We start from the raw sequence: 20,655 nt of genomic DNA on the forward strand, positions 1-20,655 counted from the left end.
GGAAGTTTTATATGGGATATTGAACTCAATCGGAACCATTCTCTCTGGCCCACTGAGCTGCTGTTCCTTCAATCAGAAGGAAGGAGAAGACCAGAGAGAAAGGAGTATGTGGATAAGCATGGATATGGGTGTGTAGGAAAGAGAGGCATGGGACTGACATTTTGTGGGGAGACAGGAGAGACAGAAGTATTAGAAATGAGATCAGTTGTGAGGCTTGGGCAGAAGACAGGAGAGGGAATAAAGGGATGGCAGGAGAAGGACGGAAAGAAAGAGCAGACACGGAAACCAACACAGAGAATGATGCGCACAAGTATAGTCAGGAAGAGAAGCAATGTAAAACAAAAAGTGAGACATGTTACATTTAAAAATTTATTGAACAGCTGATATGGAATATTTTACAAGTAAAGACAATATACCAACTGTACAAAACTGTTTTATTCCTTTAAAACTGTTAAGAGACATGGTGGCACAGGTTTTTTCCACCCAGGCTAGTTAGCTTAGTTCTTGGAATAGTGGGTACAGGACAAATTTTTCATGTCCTGCTCATCTCAGTATAATCATTGTTCATGTTTTCTCTAGTGGGGATTTCTTCCTCCATTTCACCATCTTGAACCACAACATTAGTGACTTTTAAAGATATTTAATGGCAGAAATATGGGTCTTCAGTAACAATGGATGAATCGCTGGAATAAGTAAAACTGTCTTGATCATTGAAACAGACTCGCTGTAAGTCCAGTCTACTAGATTTATGATCAAGGGGTCTTCTGATTTTAGTAATAATGCAAAACTTAGCTTTTCCGTGCACCAACTTTGGAAAATATCAAGAAAATTGGAGGTAGGCGCACACAAAATATATATAGTTTTACTCTATTTCATCTACAGAAGAGTTGTACTTATAACATAGCAGTGATCTACTAACAACTCAGAATGCCCCAAGTTGCTGTATTATTCAATTAAAAATTCAGTGCATTGTATTGATAAGTTCCTCTACCATATAAAACACACACTACAAATCTCTTGGCACTATTACAGATATGTAGTATTTTTTAAACTCAAACACAATGGAATAAAAGCAAAAACAAATTAGGCAAGTGCCTAATTCTGCAAACCTAATATAGGCAAATCTTACAGTGAATCAACAGAAGTTTTCCCTGTGTCAGGACTACAGAACTGGGCACAAAACAGATGCATCAGATCTGAACAGGCTAATGGGCTACTTAAGAGAACATTTAAAAACATAAAATACATGTAAAAGAGAAAACACAAAACAAAATTCAGGAAATGCTTTGGTTAAAATACATCAGAGAAAATGAATGGGACAAGACTCAGAACAGCTATTGTAACAACTAACATTCTGGCAGTTCTGTCAAACTCAAGAACACTGCACTGTATTTCCTTTGCTAGTTACAAATGAAAACAAGGTATGGCTTATATATTTAATTTAAAAGGAGACTATATAACTATGTGCTGTTTCTCCAGAGAGAAGTGCAATGTGCCTGATATTTATAAAATACCTTTATAGTTTATATTTAAATTGTAATTAAGATTTTTCACATCTGAACCCATTTAATGGGAAACCATTAAAATATTATGTAAACAAAGTCATTTTCACAAACTTGCTTTAATGTTTTGTTCAAATCATATAATTTTTCTTTAATACATCTAGATACTGCTGTGTTGCCCTGGAAACCGGATCCTGATCCACATTTAGATTTTTTGAAGATCCATCAGTAGATCCTACAGGAGAGACTCTTACAGACCCATTTTCAAGTTCAGCTGTGGCTAGAAAGAACAAGAAAAACAAATGACCATATATGTTCTGTGTTATGTTGTGTGATAGTTTTACAGTAGGCTTTGTCATAAACCCATTGAATTTTTTCCACTGACAGCGGTGGACATTGTGTCAGGTCCAGAGACAGCAGATATACATTTTAAATCAATACAATGGAAACACGATGAAAATTACATAAAAGGGATATTCACAAAGGAAGGGACCAGATTTTTTAATTATATAAGCAATACATTAGCCTTTTTGCTAATCAGTAAATAACTGTTAGTATTTCAAGGGCTATTGAAAATCATAGGTCAAATCCATAGATGCTCTAAGCACACCAAATTCCAATAAAGACAACGGAATGACAATTGCTTATTCTAGTGATACATTTGGAAGAATATGAATTATATACAATAATACTGATTAAAATATGTGTGAGAGGAGAAGTGATTTTTAAAGTTTGTGAAAAATCTTAAAAGAGGATTTACTGTATTTGTGTTAATCCTATGTGTATGGTATTTGGGAATTCCTGCAAAACTGACTTCAGATTAAGACTTTTTTTTGTGGGGGAATTACATAATATTCTGTACAGCACTTTGGTAAGTGGGCAGTCCTTGCAAATTTTTTTTTACCAAATTTGAAAATTAGTAGAAACAGCAATGGTGTATGACATAATAGCTTAATACTATTTTTGAATTATAACTATATCATAAATTATATTTAGTAACACACAGTTTTTGAAAAAAAAATGTTAACATGCTCTAACAAATTACCTTGGTCAAGTTCTTTAGTGATACTTTTTTCTAGTTCCTGCTGCATCTGAAATTAAATATTAACAATATTTTACATATAAACAGTTTAGGGTAGTTAGTGTCACAAAAATATTGCTATATATTTAAAAACAGAGTGTTACTAAAAGTGAAACTGAAATCCTGAACAGAGATTTAGTTTTGTTTTGGAGAAAATCTTGATTAGCTGAGTCTTCATATTCTGATGGTTGAACAATATCAGCAGCATCGTAAAACAATCTATACCTTCATAGACATCATAGAAATGTAGGGCTGGAAGGGACCTCAAGAGGTCATCAAGTCCAGCCTCCTGCATTGAGTCAGGACCAAATAAACTAGACCATCTCAACTGACTAGACAGTTACTAATTAGCCTCTTTTGTCCCTGTGAAGTATTTTTACAAACTATAATTCACTACTCTATAGCTCAGAAGAGTGTTGGACTCTTGGCTTTTACTCCCCTTCATGTACATGCTGCTTAATAAACCGTCCTTACTAGTTGTTGGCTTATTAATGTATTTAACTAATGATAAATGATTCATAATTTAGTAGTTAAACACATACAAACAAGCACAATCAATTAATAATGGAGGGCTAAATTCTATCTTCAGATATGTGAATAAAACCACAATTAAATTCAGCGGTGGATATATGTATCTAATTCTAAGTTTGACCTGTTAAAAATATGAGGCCCAGTCCTGCAACCCAATGAAGTTACTGTTGCATGAATAAGTTTTTGCAAGATTGAGTCCTTAAATTGTGTATAAAAATAAAGTATCAGTATTTAATTTAGCTGCTATAAAAATGTACAATATCAGTTTACTGCAAGGCCCTCAGATCACACTGAGGACCTTCTCTCTATCTTTGTGGAAAGATGCAGCACTCATCTCTTTTTGTCATCCTTCTCCTAAGGATGGTGAAATGATGGTTATGGGATCAGAGAACAAGTTCTGCACCTTTGTATTAAGTGGCTTAAATTGACTAGGAGAAACGGAAAGGTGTGTTCCTCTCTCAAGGGAATTAGTTACTGTCACTTTTACAGTTCTGATTGCAAGCTCTTTCTAAGCATTTTGTTTATTCATACCCATGGTACTGTGTAAGTTATTGTTATTTATAACTTGTATTTCTGTAGTGTCCACAATAGACTTTTCATTAAGACAGTCAATGACCTGAAGAATTTAAAATCTAAACAGACAAGACACAACAACAGCCAGCATATAAGAAAGCATAATTTCTAAATATATGGAGCTAGCACACAGATATAACAGTGGTGAGTACCTCATGAACAGTAATTAATACTTTTACAAATGATGAGTTTTACCCGTTCAGTATACTGACAAACAAATCGAAGAATTTAAATACTGGTTAATATCCTTTTTTTCTTTACAAGGTTAATTTACTCACCAGTTCAGCATTTTGGGATGAAGAAACTGCTTCAGTAAAGGAGTAAGGTAAGACACAATTGGGGAAAGCGTAAGAACAGAAAGAGAGCACAGAGTCTGACTGGTACTGAGTGGCAAGGCAAACTGTTTAGAGTGCAAATGGGTGCCTTCTATTGGATTTACGGGATAACTGGAATCAAATTAAGAAGCATGCCAATGGAAAGAACCATCAGGAAGCCAAGGTGGGGGAAATTCTGAACCTTAATGGGTAAAGAAGGGAACAGGAGAAAAGGAGCCCCTAAATCCCAAAGCTCCAAATTATGTATGGCCAGGAAAAACAGCAGCAAAGCCCTGGGAAGGAAAAGGCTATTAGGGTTGACGGGGAGAAGCTGAAGGAGCAGAAGACAGCAAGAAGTGGGGAGTCAAACAGCCCACCATGGGAGGAGACTAGCCAGGATCCCTGGGAAAGGAGAAGTTATGCAGTCTGAAAAAGTACATCCACAATCTGTTTCTGGAGCCTGCACAAACAGGTGCATGGCGTACACAGATTACTGAGTATCTGCTCTACTGGTATAGAATCATCAGTCAGGATCCTCCTTGGCCTTCCCTTGACCCATTTCATCCTATTTATACCTCTTCTTTTTTTTCTCCCAAAGCCTGAAGTCATCCCTCTTATTCTCATCCATATCTGTCAAAGAGGGACCAAATGGAAAGAAAAAGCTGAGAAGAGATGGCTAAGAGTTGTGTTTCACACTTCCAGAAAAGGAAGCAAAGAATACTAGGGTGGTCAGGAGTCAACCTACATATATCTTGGGCATTATTTTTGATTCACCTCTCCTCTGTCAGGAAGACTCTGATTCTCTTGTGCCTTTCTCAGCTCCTATTGTGGACTGTCCTCAAGCGAGATCAGGGAACTCTTTTTTAACTTTATCATGAACCTGTGTGACTGAAGTATCGAGAGAGTCACCTGGGTCACTTCCGATGAGGTTCCTGGGGATGATCCTCTAATGAGCATGTCATTTAAGAATTATTACAGATGAGTCCCTAAACTCACATGATTTATTATCAGTGTCAGTACCTTTATGAACCTGAGTAGAGACAGATGACAGATAAAAGGAGTAATACTTTGTATTTTTAGTGACTACTTCTGTAGGGAGGGAACAAAAAAATTGAAGAAATTGTTAGTGATGGAAGCAGAGTGGAATATGCAGCTAAGCTTCTGTCAGGCCTGCTGGAGAGATTGTAAAAAATAATGGAAGCTAAAATCTGATCCTGAATTTAATTCTTCGTTGACCTGTTCAGCCTCTTGAGGTCTAAGATGGTTTGGATTCTTCCTGATCTTTCCCTTATTATGAAGAATATGGACTAGAACCCTGAAAACATTTGCTCTTGAGAGAGAGGCTCTACTACTCATAACTCTGGGAGATGAGAGATTTACTTCAGGATGGCTTGCTGTGTCTTAAGGCTGCAGAATGGATAAAGATGTAGAAGAGCCTGGAGCACCAGAGATTATCAGTATTGTACTCTAATGTTGACTGGAACCATGTGTCTAAGTGCCCCCCAGGAGTATTTCTGGGTGGAATCAGGCACAGTTGCATCCATACTGACTGTTTGGATTGGAAACAAGGGCTAAACTTGTTCCCTGATCAGGACTTGTCTGTGGGTTACTGGTTAACTGTTTACCCTGGAATAAGAGAAGTCCCTTATCTGGTGGCCTGTGTTGTGGGTAGCAATGAAAGGAGCCTTTGTATAAGGACTGTAGTCATTTTATCTTTTCTGGTGTAGAGAATAAATACTTTCACTTCCACCTTATCCCAGTGTCTACCTAAACAGGATTCCCACCTGAGACCTTTGAGGCACAGAGGGATTTGCTTTGAATAGTTTTGCACAGCCTTTTGCTGCCAGCTTCATGGAGTCCATGGATCCATCTGCCACAAATGTAGTTGCTAGGGATAGTTTCTTCAGTGTTGACTCGACCTTGTCATGGGCTTCTGGTGGTCCAAGCTTTTCAACTCACTGCACCAGGACATCATGGGTCTAGTGAAGAATATGCTTGCGAATGAGTGTCTATGGGTTTATCTACACAGCAATTAAAAACCTGCCAAGTGGGAGGGTCTCAGAGCTTGGGCTGCAGCCTGAGCCTGAAGATCCACACCGTAATTAAACATCCCCTCAGCCTGAGCCTTTTGAGCCTGAGTCAGCTGGCACAGGCCACCCTTGGGTGTCTAATTGCAGTGTAGACATACTCTATGGATCACTGATGAAATTTCCAAGTCCTATCTAAGGGTAGCGTCCATCTTCTTATCTGCAATGTTTTTTGGGAAGATATAACGGTTGGTAAGATTAGCACAAATTTTTACTTGGGGAGTTTCTGTTAATCAGCTTTAGGGAGAATAAAGAACCTTTGGCTTTTAAGATCCTATGAAACTCCAGGGTTTGTTGACAGCTTTTTTTGTCTTCGGTTGGGAGTTTCTTATTTTTCCCCAGGAAAGAGGAGTGGAGGATGAAAAGGAAGTGAGAAAACTATTAACATCAAGAAAAAATGAAAAACTAAACTATAAAAAATACAAACTTAAATGATAAAGTAAGTATTGAGGTCTAGACTGATAGGCAAAAAGGAAATGAAAGGGTCATCATATACAATATATACAGTACTGTAGCATGACACTAGTCCATACACATTAAATGCATGACTGATGGACTTTTCCTGGATTCAGTGGATTAGATAACTATAAGGCAGTCCTTATGAGGAACGCCAAGAGTGGATTTTAGAGAAGAAAGACTAAGTTGGAAAACAACTTTTTACCTAAAAGATAAAAAAAATATATCCACCAACCCCTGCTGTTTAAAGACAGCCATGATTCAAATACAATAAATATGATTCTGCACATTCCATTTTTCAATACTGATCAATAGTATCATTTTAGATGTTTCATTGTTACACACAAATACATAAAACACAGCAGTACTGTCTTGCTAATTTAAATAATTATGCTATTCACTTTTGTAAAGTATAACAAAAGTATAAACTAAGTTTTAAAATTTGCAATATGATGACAATCCAGACAAAACCTGTTCTTAATTGAAATTAAAATTTAAACAATACAAACAGACAAACGTGCCCAGTAAAAACAACTACATTGTATTAAGCAATACTGACTACACACCTTGCCATGTATCTGGTTGCAGAGAAGAGAAGGAAGAAACAGACTTTTGATCAAGGAGCTGAAGAAGTAAGAACAAAAGCCAATAAGTTTATAGGTCTTGGAAGTCAGAACTGAAAAATGACCCATAAATAAATGAAGAAAATAAAATTACTTAGGATTTTTGAATACTATACTACAAGAGAGTGCAGATGGAAAAAGACTGGAAACAGAACTGAAATTTAGAGATAAAGGAGATTCCGCCTACTTCCACAGATTAAAAGATGTGCTTTATAACTATACTGATTCATGCTTAGTGTAGTTGGCAATAGAGATCACTATTGTTTTCCGACGTACACTGTTTATTTTTATTAACTATATTTTAAAATATTCATCTATTAGTTTTATGCATAGCTCTTTGTTTAATGTTTACTAAGGCCTCAATCCTGCAAAGAACTCCACGTGGGCAGATCTCCCCTAAAGTCATCAGAGCTCCCTGAAAGATTGGGGCCTATTGGCTAGAACCTATCCATCCTAGTGAACAGTGTGCAGGTATAGCACTCCATACACAGATCTCCCTCTGCCCCTGCACAAGGGAGGGCAACGCATACTCCTCACTTCCTCCTGGCTACAGAGAAGCTCTGCTGTTGGAGATCCAGAGAGTTAGGAGGAGTTGAGGTGGGCTAGCGAGTTTAAACCTCCCTCCCTTCATAACATTGTAAGTTATCTAAGTTACTACAGATGCAGTTTGCAGTGGATTTCCCAAGTACTTATAGTTGCTGTTTCTTCAGAATAATGTTGTATTTTTAATATGAAAACTGTATGTTATTTATCTGTAATTTTCTATTTAAGGCCGACCAATGTGTACATATTTTTTTGTTTCCTTTTCAAAAAGGTTTTATATGCAGTGTTTACATTTTGAGGTTACTGATGAATATAGTATTTATTCTGGGTCAGTGTTAAGGGGGCTGTGATTTGATTAAATATGCTTTTAAAAATACTTGATATGAATAATGAGTTTATATTTCTTCTGTACCCAGCATCAGATTTATGAGGTTCTTAATTAATAATTTCTTTGGTTTTAAGTGCTTCGGTTTTTAGATGATGTGACAGGTAACTATCTTGTTATCTTTTCTTTTGTGTAGGTAAATGAAAAGACCATTTACATTTTTTTTTATTTAGTGCGCTGGACAAGGTCACCAAATTATTAAAGGAGTGGCTAGCACTGAGCAAACTAATAATGGCTTCTGAAGAATAATGTCTCATTCAGTTGCATCTGGCAGTATATTTCCATTCTGTATATTGTTGAGACAGTCACGGATGCATGCACAGCATAGCCTACCTTCACTGAATGTTCGTAAAAAGTGCCAAAAAGTTGACACATTAAGTATCAATTTCAAGGCTGAAACCTAGGTATCTTCATTAAAGAATCAATGCCTAACACATTAGGAGACTCTTCTTCCCTGCCAAGTCACTGAATCTCTCTGTTGTGCTTTAGTTGCCCCATCTTAAAAATGTGTTTAATAATGCTTTGTATGTACATACAACACTTGTTCATCCATACATCTCAAAGCCCTTTACACATAGCTGATTGAGCATTATCGTTAAGGCTACATTTTAGTCAGAGGTATTTTTAGTAAAATCATGGAGCGGTCATGGGCACTAAACAAAAATTCATTTTACTGTATAGTCCTAACTAAACCTTGTGGGGACAAGCGACCATGGGGGCAATGCAGGTGCTGGGGTGTGTGCCGCAGGTACTCAAGGGGGCGCAGCCTGGGGGGCGCCACAGGTACTTGAGGGGGCAGGTGCCGCGGGTGCTTGGCAGAGGTGGGGTTTGGTAGGGCTAGGGCAGGTTCCCTACCCAGCTCCTGGGAAGTGGTGACCTCCAGCTCCTAGCTCCACATGCTGCCTCTACTCCACCCCAAGCCCCGGTTCTGCAGCTCCCATTGGCTGGGAACCGCGGCCAATGGGAGCTGTGGGTGGAGGCAGCACATGAAGCTAGGAGCTGAGGGAGAGGAGTTCCTGTCGGCCTTCCAGAGAACCTCCACCAGGTAAGTACTGCCCCACACCCCAATCCCTAGCCACATGGGACTGTTGCAGAAGTCATGGAGGTCACGGCATCTCTGACTTCCGTGACCTCCATGACAGGAGTCTTAATCATCATCTTCAATTTACTGGTGACCTGAGCAACCACTTTTGGAACAGTGTGTATGAGAGGCATGTAAGAATGTGTACCGTTTCTTTAAATCTGTGGAGGAATCTTGGAAGGTCAGAATTTGGGGAGGATTGTAGGAAGAAGCTCAACAGAAAAGAAGACAAACACAGGGTAGCTGTAAGATTAGTCCAATTTTCCTTGTTTAGTGTTAGAAGAAACCAACTATTTTACCACATCCCAAAGTCTCTTTCCACTTTTGAAAAATCACCCAAGGATGTTGACAAAAAATATCTTCTATTGCCACTAACTGCTGCCTCAAAACAGCTCAGCTGATAGAGAATTCATATCTGATTTTCAAATAGCACCACTTTTTAAAACATTTTATCATTCTTGTCCTTGAATGCTATTTCTTGCATAAACCAATGTCAAAATCTACTTAAGCTTCGATTTTTGTGAGGTAATGTAGACATATACAAAGAAAAACACTTTTCTGAAGTTTCAGAAGGGCATTGTTAAGACATTTTAAATTTCTTGAGATTAAAACAATCAAAACCGTCAGAAAAAGTTCTAGCTGAAAATGGAACTTAATCTTAAAAAATCTCTAAGTATGGAAAATTCTCTTCTTTGCATTAGAAAAGGGGTTAAAAATCAATCAGAATGGGACTGTGGTTGTAATCTCTAAACCATGAGGAGGCTATCACTTCAAAAGAATAATGAACACTTGTGGAGCTCAGACTGGAATTCTGCTTGGCTACAGAAACACAGGATCTAACACTTGAGCTAAGGAAAATATCAGTTTGCTGCCATCTAGAGAAATACCATTATGTTTTAAGCTACAACCAGAAAAAAAAAATGCAACATGCTTTACTCCACAGGACAGTACCCAAGTCTGTTTCCACTTTAGTCTACATGAAAGAACTCACATTGATAGCAGTAAAAGGATGATTGGGTCCATAACGCACCACGTGGGTGGTGGGTGAACCTCTGCTTTGGAGTGGCTAGTGTGCTGGCGGTGCCCGCTTCTGCCCGAGGCCCTGCCCCCTCTGCATGCTGGAGCTCCAACCTCCTCCCATAACAGGAGAAGCCCTCCTGAGGCCCATCCCCGCGACTGGAGGAGCTCTGTGGCCTGCCCACCCCAGCCACACCAGGCCACTCACCCCCCTGAGCGCCAGTCCGGCCCCAGCCAGGCTGGACCGAGCCCCCGCACCTCCAGACAGGCCAAGCACCCGGCTGAGCCACCCCCCCGACAGGACGGACCCCAGGTCCCCTCAAGTCAGGATGCCAGGCTGAGCAGCCACCCACAACCATGCTGAGCACCAGGCCGGCCCCAGCCACGCTGGCTGGGCGAAGCTGCTGGTCCCCCCCGTGTCCAGCGAAGCGAGCCACCTCACTCCCCCACCATACCTTCCTGCCCACTGCTGGCTAACTGCGTTCCCTCCTCACTCCCCCACCCCCGAGGAGTAGGGATGTGGCGAGCAGCAGCAGGCAGGCAGCAGCAGAAGTTGGGGGCCTTGGGAAAGGGGAAGGGACAGGGCAACCATGGCCCAGGTGTCCAGCAGCAGGTCAGTGGCAGCTGAGCCAGGGAAGGCTTAGAATTCCCTGTCCTATTATACCCGCTGCCCATGATGCTCCACAATAAAAATTGTTAAGAACTTTGCCTTATCTCCAAACATAGGCAGCATATGACTTTTCACAGAGATTTAACAACTGGGAAAGTTTGAAGAGTTAATAACAAGTGGTTTTTGATGCAGAGGGAGAAAAATGTTTTTGTTTTCTGTTAATCTGTAAATCAAGATTTCTGAATTACTTCAGACTGACTGCTGAAAATACAAAAACGGCTTCAAATGATGCAGAGAATCTGAGAACTTGTGTCTTGTTTATTGTACACCATTCATTCTTTATAGTGAATAAGGCAGGAGTCAGGCAGAAGAGAAGGTTACTCACCGTGTGCAGTAACTGAAGTTCTTTGAGATGTGTGTCCCTCTGGGTGCTCCACTTCAGGTGTCGGTGCATCACAGCGCCGTTGATTGGAGATTTTCAGTAGCAGTATCTGTTCGGGGTCCGCATGTGCAGTAGCAGTCTCACGGTGCCGCTGGTGCCTCATCTAGCACGCACATGGCCTGACCCCTTCAGTTCCTTCTTTACCATGGAGTGTTTAGTTGTACTCCAAAGTAGAGGGGAGGAGAGTGGGTAGTGGAGCACCCCCAGGGACACACATCTTGAAGAACTTCAGTTACTGCACAAGGTGAGTAACCTTCTCTTTGAGTGCTGTCCCTGTGGGTGCTCCACTTCAGGTGAATGTAGAACAGTGCCCTCATGAGGATGGACGGGGCTTTGGAGTTGAGTTCGTTGCTGAAGCTAGTACCGTGAGACCTTGTCTTGTGTCTGAACTTAAGCTGAGAGTAATTGCGTAGTGGTTCATGAATGTCTGTTCAGAGGCCCAGGCGGCTGCCCTGCAGATGTCTAGAACGGGCACATTGTGTAGGAATTCTGTGGAGGTAGATAAAGCTCTTGTCGAGTCGGTTCTGATGCCTGGAAGGGCTTCAGTGTTGTGTAGTGAATAGCACATATAGATACAGCTGGATATCCATTTAGATATTCTTTGCGTAGATATGGCAGAGCCCTTCGATCGTTCTGTTATTGACACAAAAAGTCAAGGTGATTTTCAGAAGGGCTTCATTCTGTCCAGACAAAATGCTAAGGCACGGCACACATCCAGTGTGTGCAGGACCACTTCTTGAGTGTTACTGCATGGTTTTGGATGAAATGTAGGTAAGTGAATTGGTTGGTTGAGGTGGAACGAGGAAGATATTTTGGGCATAAACTTAGGATGTGTTCTAAGTGTCACTTTATCTTAGAGGAATATTGTGTATGGGGGGGTGAGCCATGAGAGCCCTTATCTCGCTGACTCTTCGCACCAATGTAATGGCAACAAGGAATGCCACTTTCATAGATAGTAATGAGCATGTGGCTAAAGGTTTGAATGGGGCCCTGGTTAGATTTCTGAGCACCAGATTTAAGTCTCAGGCTGGTGTGGGTTCTAGGATGTCTGGGTACATGTTCTGTATGCCCATTAAAAATCGCTTAGTAATCGGGTGAGTGAATATCAAAGTCCTGTCTACCTGTTGTGAGGCGGCGAGATGAACTCTAAGTGAGCTTGTAGCTCCATCTCAAGCCGAGGATGGCTGAGAAGGAACTGAAGGGGTTGGGGTGTGCACGTGCCAGATGAGGCACCAGCGGCGCCGCAAGACTACTATTGCACACGCACCCCCTGCCCAGACACTGCTACTGAAGATCTCCGATCAACGGCGCCGGGATGCACCAACACCTGTAGTGGAGCACCCACAGGGACAGCACTCAAAGAAAACATAACAGTACGAGATCCTGGGGCCCTAATTCTAGCCTCGTTTTGCCACTGATTTAAAGGGAAGCAAGCTCAAGTTCTATAGTACACATACAGTAACAAACATATGCAGTCTTTTCTTCGGTATTTCTGACTTGAACCCTTTACTCTGAAACTTTAATATCTTAACATCATTGTTCATATGGAATAGATATCTTGTACTTTTACTTCTTCAGAAATGGGTGCAGAAGAAGAATATGGCTTCAAATACGATGCTGAAATACTGGGCTATGAATAGATACCCTCAGTTCTGCACAGCTATGTGAAATATGTATTTTACTCAACTGTTCTCCAGCAATGACTGTACTTATTGCTGATAGTTCTGTTTATTTTTCTGAAGCATGTTTGAAAGAAGAAACTAAGAGGTATAACCCTTTGGAAAAAAACTAACTATTCAGTGATCTGAGATGATCTATGTTGACATTAAAGTGGAGTCAAAGTTGTTCCCTGACCAGTGAATAGATTAAAAGAATCTCGCTAAAAGTTCTGCAGCTTAATGAAAAAGTTAATGAAAGAGAAGACTGATAGACACTGAAGGTTTAAGCTCCTAAGATCAGACTCCTGTTTTGTTAGAATACATGGCAGCTGAAAATCCAACAAAGAAGAAAGTAGAGGATCTACCTTAAAAGAGCTGAGTAAAATGGGAAAACTTGGGAGGCAGCATCACTACAGAGGCAGATGAAAGTATCAAAAAGGAAGAACTGGATGACCTGGAGGACTGGAATAATTGAAATGGGATCAGATTTAATAGTACAAGTGCATGGTCTTGCACTTAGGGACAAATAAGAATTTATCCTATAAACTAGGGACTCATTAGCTGGAAATGACAAAGGAGGAGAAAGATTAGGGTCTATTAGTCAGTCACTGGATGACTGTGGCCCACCAATGTAATGTGCTATAAAAAAGGCAAATGTGATCCCAGGATATATCGGGAAAAATATTTCCAATAGAGACAGGGAAGTATTAATATCATTGTACAAGGCACTGGTAAGACCTCATCTAGAATATCATGTACAATTCTGGTTACCTGTGTTCAAGAAAGATTAATTTAAACTGGAATAGGTGCAGAGAAGGGCTACTGAGATGATCAGGAAATGGACAGCCTATCTTATAAGAGGAGACTAAAAGAGCTTGACTTGTTTAGCCTAACAAAAGAAAGGCTGAGAGGGAATATGACTGCTCTCTGTAAGTACATCGGGGAGCAAACACCAGGGAGACAGAAGAGCTATTGAAGCTAAAGGACCATGTTGGCAAAAGAACAAATGGGTATAAACTGGCAATGAATAAATTTGGGCTAGAAATTAGAGGAAGGTTTCTAACAGTCAGAAAGGGAGTGAGGTTCTGGAACAGCCTTCCAAGAGAACAGTGGGGCAAACAACCTAACTAATTTTAAGATGGAGCTTCATAAATTTATGAACAGGACTATACGACGAGGTTGCCTGCAATAGCTGGGAACTGTACTCGATAATGCAGGAAGTCCCTCCCAGTCCTGTGTTCTTATGGGAAGAGAGGGGAATGGTAAATTACCCATGAATCTAATAGTAGTTCTGCTTACTTTCATCTAGAGAAGGAAATCATCTCTATTAGAATAAAAAAATAATCCTGCCCTGAAAAGGTAAATTTCAGATTTTACTATGGATATGTAGTATGTAAAAGTATGTTTGAACTATCTACAAATATTTGTAGGATGTAATCAATAAACAAGGCTAGAGAGTAACTTTTTAGGATGGTAAAAGGGAATTTAATTTGGAGTTATAGGATGAAATTAAGAGAGGGAAATTTAGGCTGAGTAACAGGAAAACCTTCCTGACAGTAAGACTCTTCCTGATATTCACCTCAAATCTTTTTCCTAATAAGATTATTGAATTTTGTTTTCAAAACTATTTAAGATATTTCAAAAGTAAACCACATAAAGGCACTTGCAAATATATAGTGAAGAACAATCCTCCACTGCCAGCTAGATACAACAAATTACCTAAAAGTAGGCATTTATCTTTAATTGTAAAGAAAAAAATCCAAAATTAAGAATGAGAACATTTAGAAAATGTTTGACATTATTAACCCAACAGCAGAATTAGTTACATTCATGCAACCCTAAGAGATGCCTGGAAAATACCAAACTGTTTTTAAAACTTAAAGGAAATAATTGTTTAGATAATTTCACTGTAATTAATGCAATGTAAAAGCTTCCATCAAAGATGCTGGAACATGACTGCCACACAATTATAGAACCTGGTCTACTGTACTACTAATTAAACTTTAGACCTGGCTTTAGCACCTGAAACTAAAAGGGACTGAAAGTGACAGATTCTTTCTTTTTTTAAACAAATAGGTGGTGTTGCTGAAGTAGAATGAAGAGAGATATTCAGGTATGTAAAGAGCCTATCACAAAGATGAGGTCTTAAAAGTGCCATGCAATAATTAAGCAGCACTGAGGATGCTCACTGCGATTTCGCAAATCTCACATTTTTAGGAAGGCTGGCAATTGATGAATCCTATTGAAAAGGATTACCCATTAGAAAATGCTCTGGGAGGAAATCTCATGAATAGTTAGAATGCTGTGAATGTTCAAGACCTTTGCCATTTTGTGAAATACATACTGAAGGGAAGTTAATCGCCAAAGAAGTTTGCATAAGGGATCTTCAAAACTTCAAATCTTCAAAAGGGATGTTCCTTCTTTCTGAAAACTTTCCACCTAAAATTAGAGTATGGATGACAAAAGGGTTAGTGCTGTATTATCATTTGTACAGATAGGTCTGGAACATCATTCTTAATAGATCAAATTAATGGTGCAAAGAAAGCCAATGACTGACATGTTTCTAGTCAATATTTTATATTCCAGAATGCATGAACAAAAATACTCCAAAATTCCTAGGTGAAGTCAATGAATAACAACAAGAAGTCATCATCTGCCAGAGTCAAAATTGGAGCGTGAAAGGAATACAATTTAAGTCCAGTGTACAGGCTCAGATTGGCTTCTATTTAGTCTCTCAGAGGGCTTGACAGCCTTCTATGAAATAAAGGAGGCTTAATTACATTGGTACCAATGATGTCCCTGAAGGGATTAACAGGGTTCCATGAGGGCATATCTCAGTCCTGTAATTGGCACCATGGCTAGTGCTGGCACCTTTTTCTGTGCTGATGCTGGCTTACTTAGTGCCACTCCCTTGGCACAGAACTGAAGTGCCCTTCCCTTGATGGAATAATTTCTGTTCTCTGAGAGGCAGTGCCTCTATGCTTGCAGCCATGTCTGATCTCTACACGGCCTTTCCTTTCAGCGTCATCCTGGAGTTGGGACACTGGTGCTGGCTCTGATGAAGTCACTGTTGGTGTTGGTGGAGCTTGTCCTAAGGCCAGTGCCAAGTCTGTTGATGATGATACAGAATTGGCAGTGATGCCAAAATGCACCGGGCAATTGGCATCAATGTCACCAGTGTCTGTTTCAACAGTTTTATTCTCAGCCTTTGTTTCACTGCTAGGCCCTGGGGTATTGTGTCTGCTTGGAGTGGCACTCACTGAGGATAAGCCTTTGGGTTCCTTTCAGGTGGATTTCTCCATTGGGTCTAAGGTGACATGCACCAATTGCACAAGTACCAGTAGTTTCAGCAACACCATCCCTCAACTTGTGAGTCCACAACAAGAAGGATTTCAAACTTATCAGGAATGAGGTCTCCCCGCAGACAGAAAAGGCACTGACTGTGTTGATCAACCAGGGGAGTAAGTCCATCGCAGGTTGGGCAGGGCTTAAATCCTGAGTCCACCATGGCAGATGGCATGAGGCACCTTGCCTCACTGTACAGCATGCTATCTTTCTGTTGTTTTTTAAAACGTCCAAATTGGAAAATTAATCAAAGGTAATACTTCTTCACCAAACTAATTCCAAAAGATTAATTTGAAACTAGAGGAAAGTTAACAAGTCAGACACTTGCTAAATCCCATCTCACTTCCATGTGCAATAAGAGAGAACCGAGGAAGGGCAATGGGCTGCTCTGCCCTTTATGTCCTTACACGGGAGCATGAGGCAGCACAGGGTGCATGTGTGGCCCAGATGGACACTGCTATTAATTTTTTTTTTTTTTTAAAGAGTAAGATGCTCCAGGGAAGCCCCAGAAGAAAATGAGATCACAATTACACCAAGCAGCAGGAACAAGGTCAATGTCTTGAGAAGAGGGAGTTTATTTAACACAGAGTTTGCCCTCCCTTCTTTGAAAACAAGTTCTTGAAGATGGAGAGTCTGAAACAGGATGTTTTCCTAGAGGCCAAATCCAAGCAATAATGTGGAGAGTGTGCCAAGTAGCTGCATTTGTCTGGATAGATGAAGATGTCTGTGAGGTAAAATGTGGTAGCAGTCTCACCTTGGATCAAGTAAGCCTTGACAAAGCCTTTGGGCCAGCTGGATCACAGAAATGAGGAATACAATCTGACAGCAATCTAGACCGCATCCTTTTGGTAACAGCATTGCCCAGGGCAAACTGAGCACCCCCTCAAGAAGTGGTCTTCTCCCAGAGACTCAAGGAAACTGGTGTGCTGGTCTTTTACAGATACTTTATTACCACATGGCACATACTGTTTAATGGTAGATATTTTATCTGGATCTGATATGAGATTAGTCAACTTTAAATCAGGAAACTGATTAGAACTAACCAACTTAAAACAGTATTAACACTACTTAAGGTTTTTAAAATATTTTAATTGAAACTACAGCTAACCTACAAACTGACCTGATATAATTCACCATACTGCAGTACAGCTGAAGCAAGTGATCATTTTGAAAACTACTGACTATGGTGGAAGCAGCCCTGGGTCCCCAATATATGGTAACAAACAGATCAGTGAGTTGCTGTTCTTGTATTCTTGATGATTTTGGGATTTGTAGCCCAAGAGTGGAGCTCTGTCAAGACAATTCTTAGTGGAGAAATTATTGTCTGTTGATCTTATTAACTGCCTATTGTTAACAGTGTTCTCAGATCTCAGTACCCGCTGAAAGGGGAAATAATAGAAACTAGTTGATTTGTCATAGCCTCATTTCAGCCAGTAATGAGTTAGTTAATGGAGAAAAAATTCCTATAATTGGTTTAATTTAATTCTTCTAAAATAAGTTATGACCAAAGCATTTAAATACACTATTATAAAAACCCTTAAGGTAAGCAGAGATTAAAGTAAACCAGCAGTGAGCAGCTCACCAATTTTGGTGGCTGTTGTCAAAGATCTCTGTCTCATGCTGCTTTGAGATTGCATTATCTGGTGGTGATGTGATGCACCAAGAGGTAGGACAAGGAATTAATGTCCTCACGCAGGTCAAAGCAGGAAAGAAAGTAGGTGTATTATGAGCACACATGCACATGTGTGCACTGTCAAGAGGGGTGTAGAGGTATATTCCTGGTGCTCCCCTTTTCTGTATCTTATATACACACACACTATAAAATCTAGTAAGACATAAAAAATCACTAACCTAAAAGTTGCCTGTATCTTCTTTTCCTGCTTACATTTCTTTATTCTGATTTTCTCTACTTCCATTTCCACTTTCTTTCCCTTCTCTGTCTTTCTTTTTCTGCTTCTTTAAAAAAACACAACTCTTACCCCTTTTTGTTTAAGCTGGAACAGCATTCTTTTATCTATATAGAACAGATTCCTCCCTTCCCCTTGTTCTTCCTGTTATTTATTCTGTTCCATTTTCTCCCTGCTGCTCTTCATTCCCTCCATTCTACTCCTATCCCAACTCCTATTCTTCCTTGTTCGCCTGCTTCCTCCCCTTTTTGCCCTTCAACTTTTCTGTCTCCCATTTCTAATCTTTGCCTTCCTAAATCCTTTCTTACTTCCTTCTTTCTGGATTGCCTATTCCCTGCTTCTTGCCTTTTTTGCCATGGGTTAGTTCTTCAACAGACAACATGTCCATATTCTGTCCTAAATATATGCTCGTAATTATCAAGAGAACGTTGCCCTCTTTAGATTTGCCACTGCTACTCATTAATTCATATTGGTTTGTCCTGAAGCCATTTTCTCAGGTACAGTAAGCAGACACATTTTTAACAGGATGCTGATTAAATGGATTCTACTGTAGAACTAAACTGAAAAACTTGTCACTGAAGTGACAAAAAATATTTCTCAGTTCCTACCAACGGTGGAGTGAATGGGGGGAAAAAAGAGAGAAAGTAAGTCTGAGCTGAAAGCAAAGTCTTATTCACAGAAGGGAACTGAGAGGTATTTTGTGAAGAATCCTGTACTCAAGTGATCTAAATATAGTTTGGTGCTTCCTGAGCCTCATAGTAGGAGGCCAATGCATTCTTCATAGAGTGAAGATCATGCATTGAACATGTGATCCCTGTTAGGGTAAATGCTGAGCAGTTCAAGAGATTCTGTGAACCCATTTAATGAAGAAAAGACAGTTACCTTTTCCGTAACTGTTGTTCTTCGAGATGTGTTGCTCATGTCCATTCCATATTAGGTGTGTGTGCTTACCACATGCACGGGTGCCAGAAGTTTTTCCCTCAGCAGTATCCGTAGGGGACCGGCTCTGGTGCCCTCTGGAGTGGCGCCCGCATGGCACGGTATAAGGGGTGCCACTGGCTCCCCTCACCCTCAGTTCCTTCTTGCTGGAAACTCTGACAGTGGGGAAGGAGGGCGGGTTGTGGAATGGACATGAGCAACACATCTCGAAGAACACCAGCTGCAGAAAAGGTAACTGTCTTTTCTTCTTTGAATGCTTGCTCATGTCCATTCCATATTAGGTGACTCCAAAGCAGTACCCCAGAGGTGGGTAGGAGTTCATGGATATGTGGGTTGCAACATAGCTCTGCCAAATCCAGCATCATCTCTGGCCTGGCGAGTGATGGCATAATGAGCCATGAACATGTGGACAGAGGACCACGTTGCAGCTCTACAGATGTCCTGGATAGGGATGTGCACCAGAAAGGCTGCCGAAGACGCCTGTGCTCTTGTCATGTGGGCTCTGACAATTGGCAACGGCGGAACCCCCGCCAGGTTGTAACATGTCCTTATGGACAAGGTGATCCAGTTGGCAATCCTCTGCGAGAAACACGGGAAGGCCTTTCATTCTATCTGCTGTAGCGATGAAGAGCTGAGTTGATTTACGGAAAGGCTTGGTATGTTCTAAATAAAAAGCCAATGCTCTTTGGCCGTCCAGCACGTAAAGATGCCTCTCTTCACTGGTCTTGTGCGGTTTGGGACAGAACACCGGGAAGAAGATGTCCTGGTTCATATGGATACCACCTTCATCAGGAAGGCCTGGTGGGGCTGCAGCTGAGCCGTGTCTTTGTAGAAGAAGTTCTGAGGTCAAGGCTTTGATTTCAGAGACCCATCTTCCCAACGTCACTGCCACTAGGAACACGACCTTCCATGACAGGTGGGAAATGGAGCAAGAACCCAGCGGCTCAAAGGGCGGGCCAGTGAGCCTAGAGAGGACCAAGTTAAGACAGGAGCCCGCACCTGCTCCTGGGACAGGAGCCCGCACCTGCAGGAAGAGTCTCTTGAGCCCTCTCAAGAATCGGATCGTCATGTCATGGGAAAACATTGTCGTCCTTGGATCAGTTGGTGAAAAGCAGAGATGGCCCCGAGATGCACTCTAATGGAAGAGTGTGCCAGGCCCTGGTTCCTCAAATGGAGCAGGTAGTCCAGGACAGTCTGTATGGAAGAACGTGAGGGAGAGATGCCACGTTCAGATGCCCAGCGGGAAAACCTCATCCATTTAGCCAGGTAAGTCAGTCTGGTTGAAGGCTTTCTACTCCCCAGGAGGACCTGTTGGACTCCTTTTGAACAGGTCCGTTCCTCTGGGTTCAGCCACACAGCATACATGCTGAGGTGGAGGGACTCGAGGTTGGGGTGTAGGAGCTGACCATGGTCCTGTGACAGCAGGTCGAGACAGTTGGGCAGGGGCCAGGGTGGGGCCACTGACAAGTTCATGAGCATGCCAAACCAATGCTGGCGAGGCCACACCGGGGCGATCATGACAACCTGCACATTGTCTCTCTTGATCTTTGCCAGGATCCTG

At 41.0% G+C, this 20,655-nt stretch overlaps 1 protein-coding gene and 1 long non-coding RNA gene across 17 annotated transcripts in view; one reads left to right on the forward strand and one right to left on the reverse strand.

Moving 5' to 3' along the window:
* Positions 1 to 420: 420 nt before the first annotated feature.
* ANKRD26 (ankyrin repeat domain containing 26) overlaps positions 421 to 20,655 on the reverse strand; it is a 197,220-nt gene continuing 176,985 nt past the window's right edge. For 12 of the 16 annotated variants that reach the window (XM_073328178.1, XM_073328172.1, XM_073328173.1 and 9 more), the window contains 2 exons: positions 2,548 to 2,593; positions 421 to 1,782 (listed from right to left, as the gene is read on the reverse strand). In XM_073328178.1, the coding sequence (XP_073184279.1) occupies positions 1,634 to 1,782; positions 2,548 to 2,593 (195 nt within the window). In that variant the 3' untranslated portion in view covers positions 421 to 1,633. Of the gene's footprint in view, positions 1,783 to 2,547; positions 2,594 to 7,110; positions 7,169 to 11,188; positions 11,879 to 15,247; positions 15,343 to 20,655 lie in introns of those variants that run through there. The other 4 variants (XM_073328175.1, XR_012156802.1, XR_012156803.1 and 1 more) reach the window with 4 other exon arrangements.
* On the forward strand, positions 3,041 to 6,937 carry LOC140905248 (uncharacterized). Its single transcript, XR_012156805.1, has 3 exons — positions 3,041 to 3,831; positions 3,952 to 4,012; positions 4,600 to 6,937. It is a non-coding gene; the product is annotated as an uncharacterized lncRNA (long non-coding RNA).

This window comes from Lepidochelys kempii, chromosome 1 (genome assembly GCF_965140265.1).
Source record: "Lepidochelys kempii isolate rLepKem1 chromosome 1, rLepKem1.hap2, whole genome shotgun sequence".
Taxonomy (NCBI): domain Eukaryota; kingdom Metazoa; phylum Chordata; order Testudines; family Cheloniidae; genus Lepidochelys; species Lepidochelys kempii.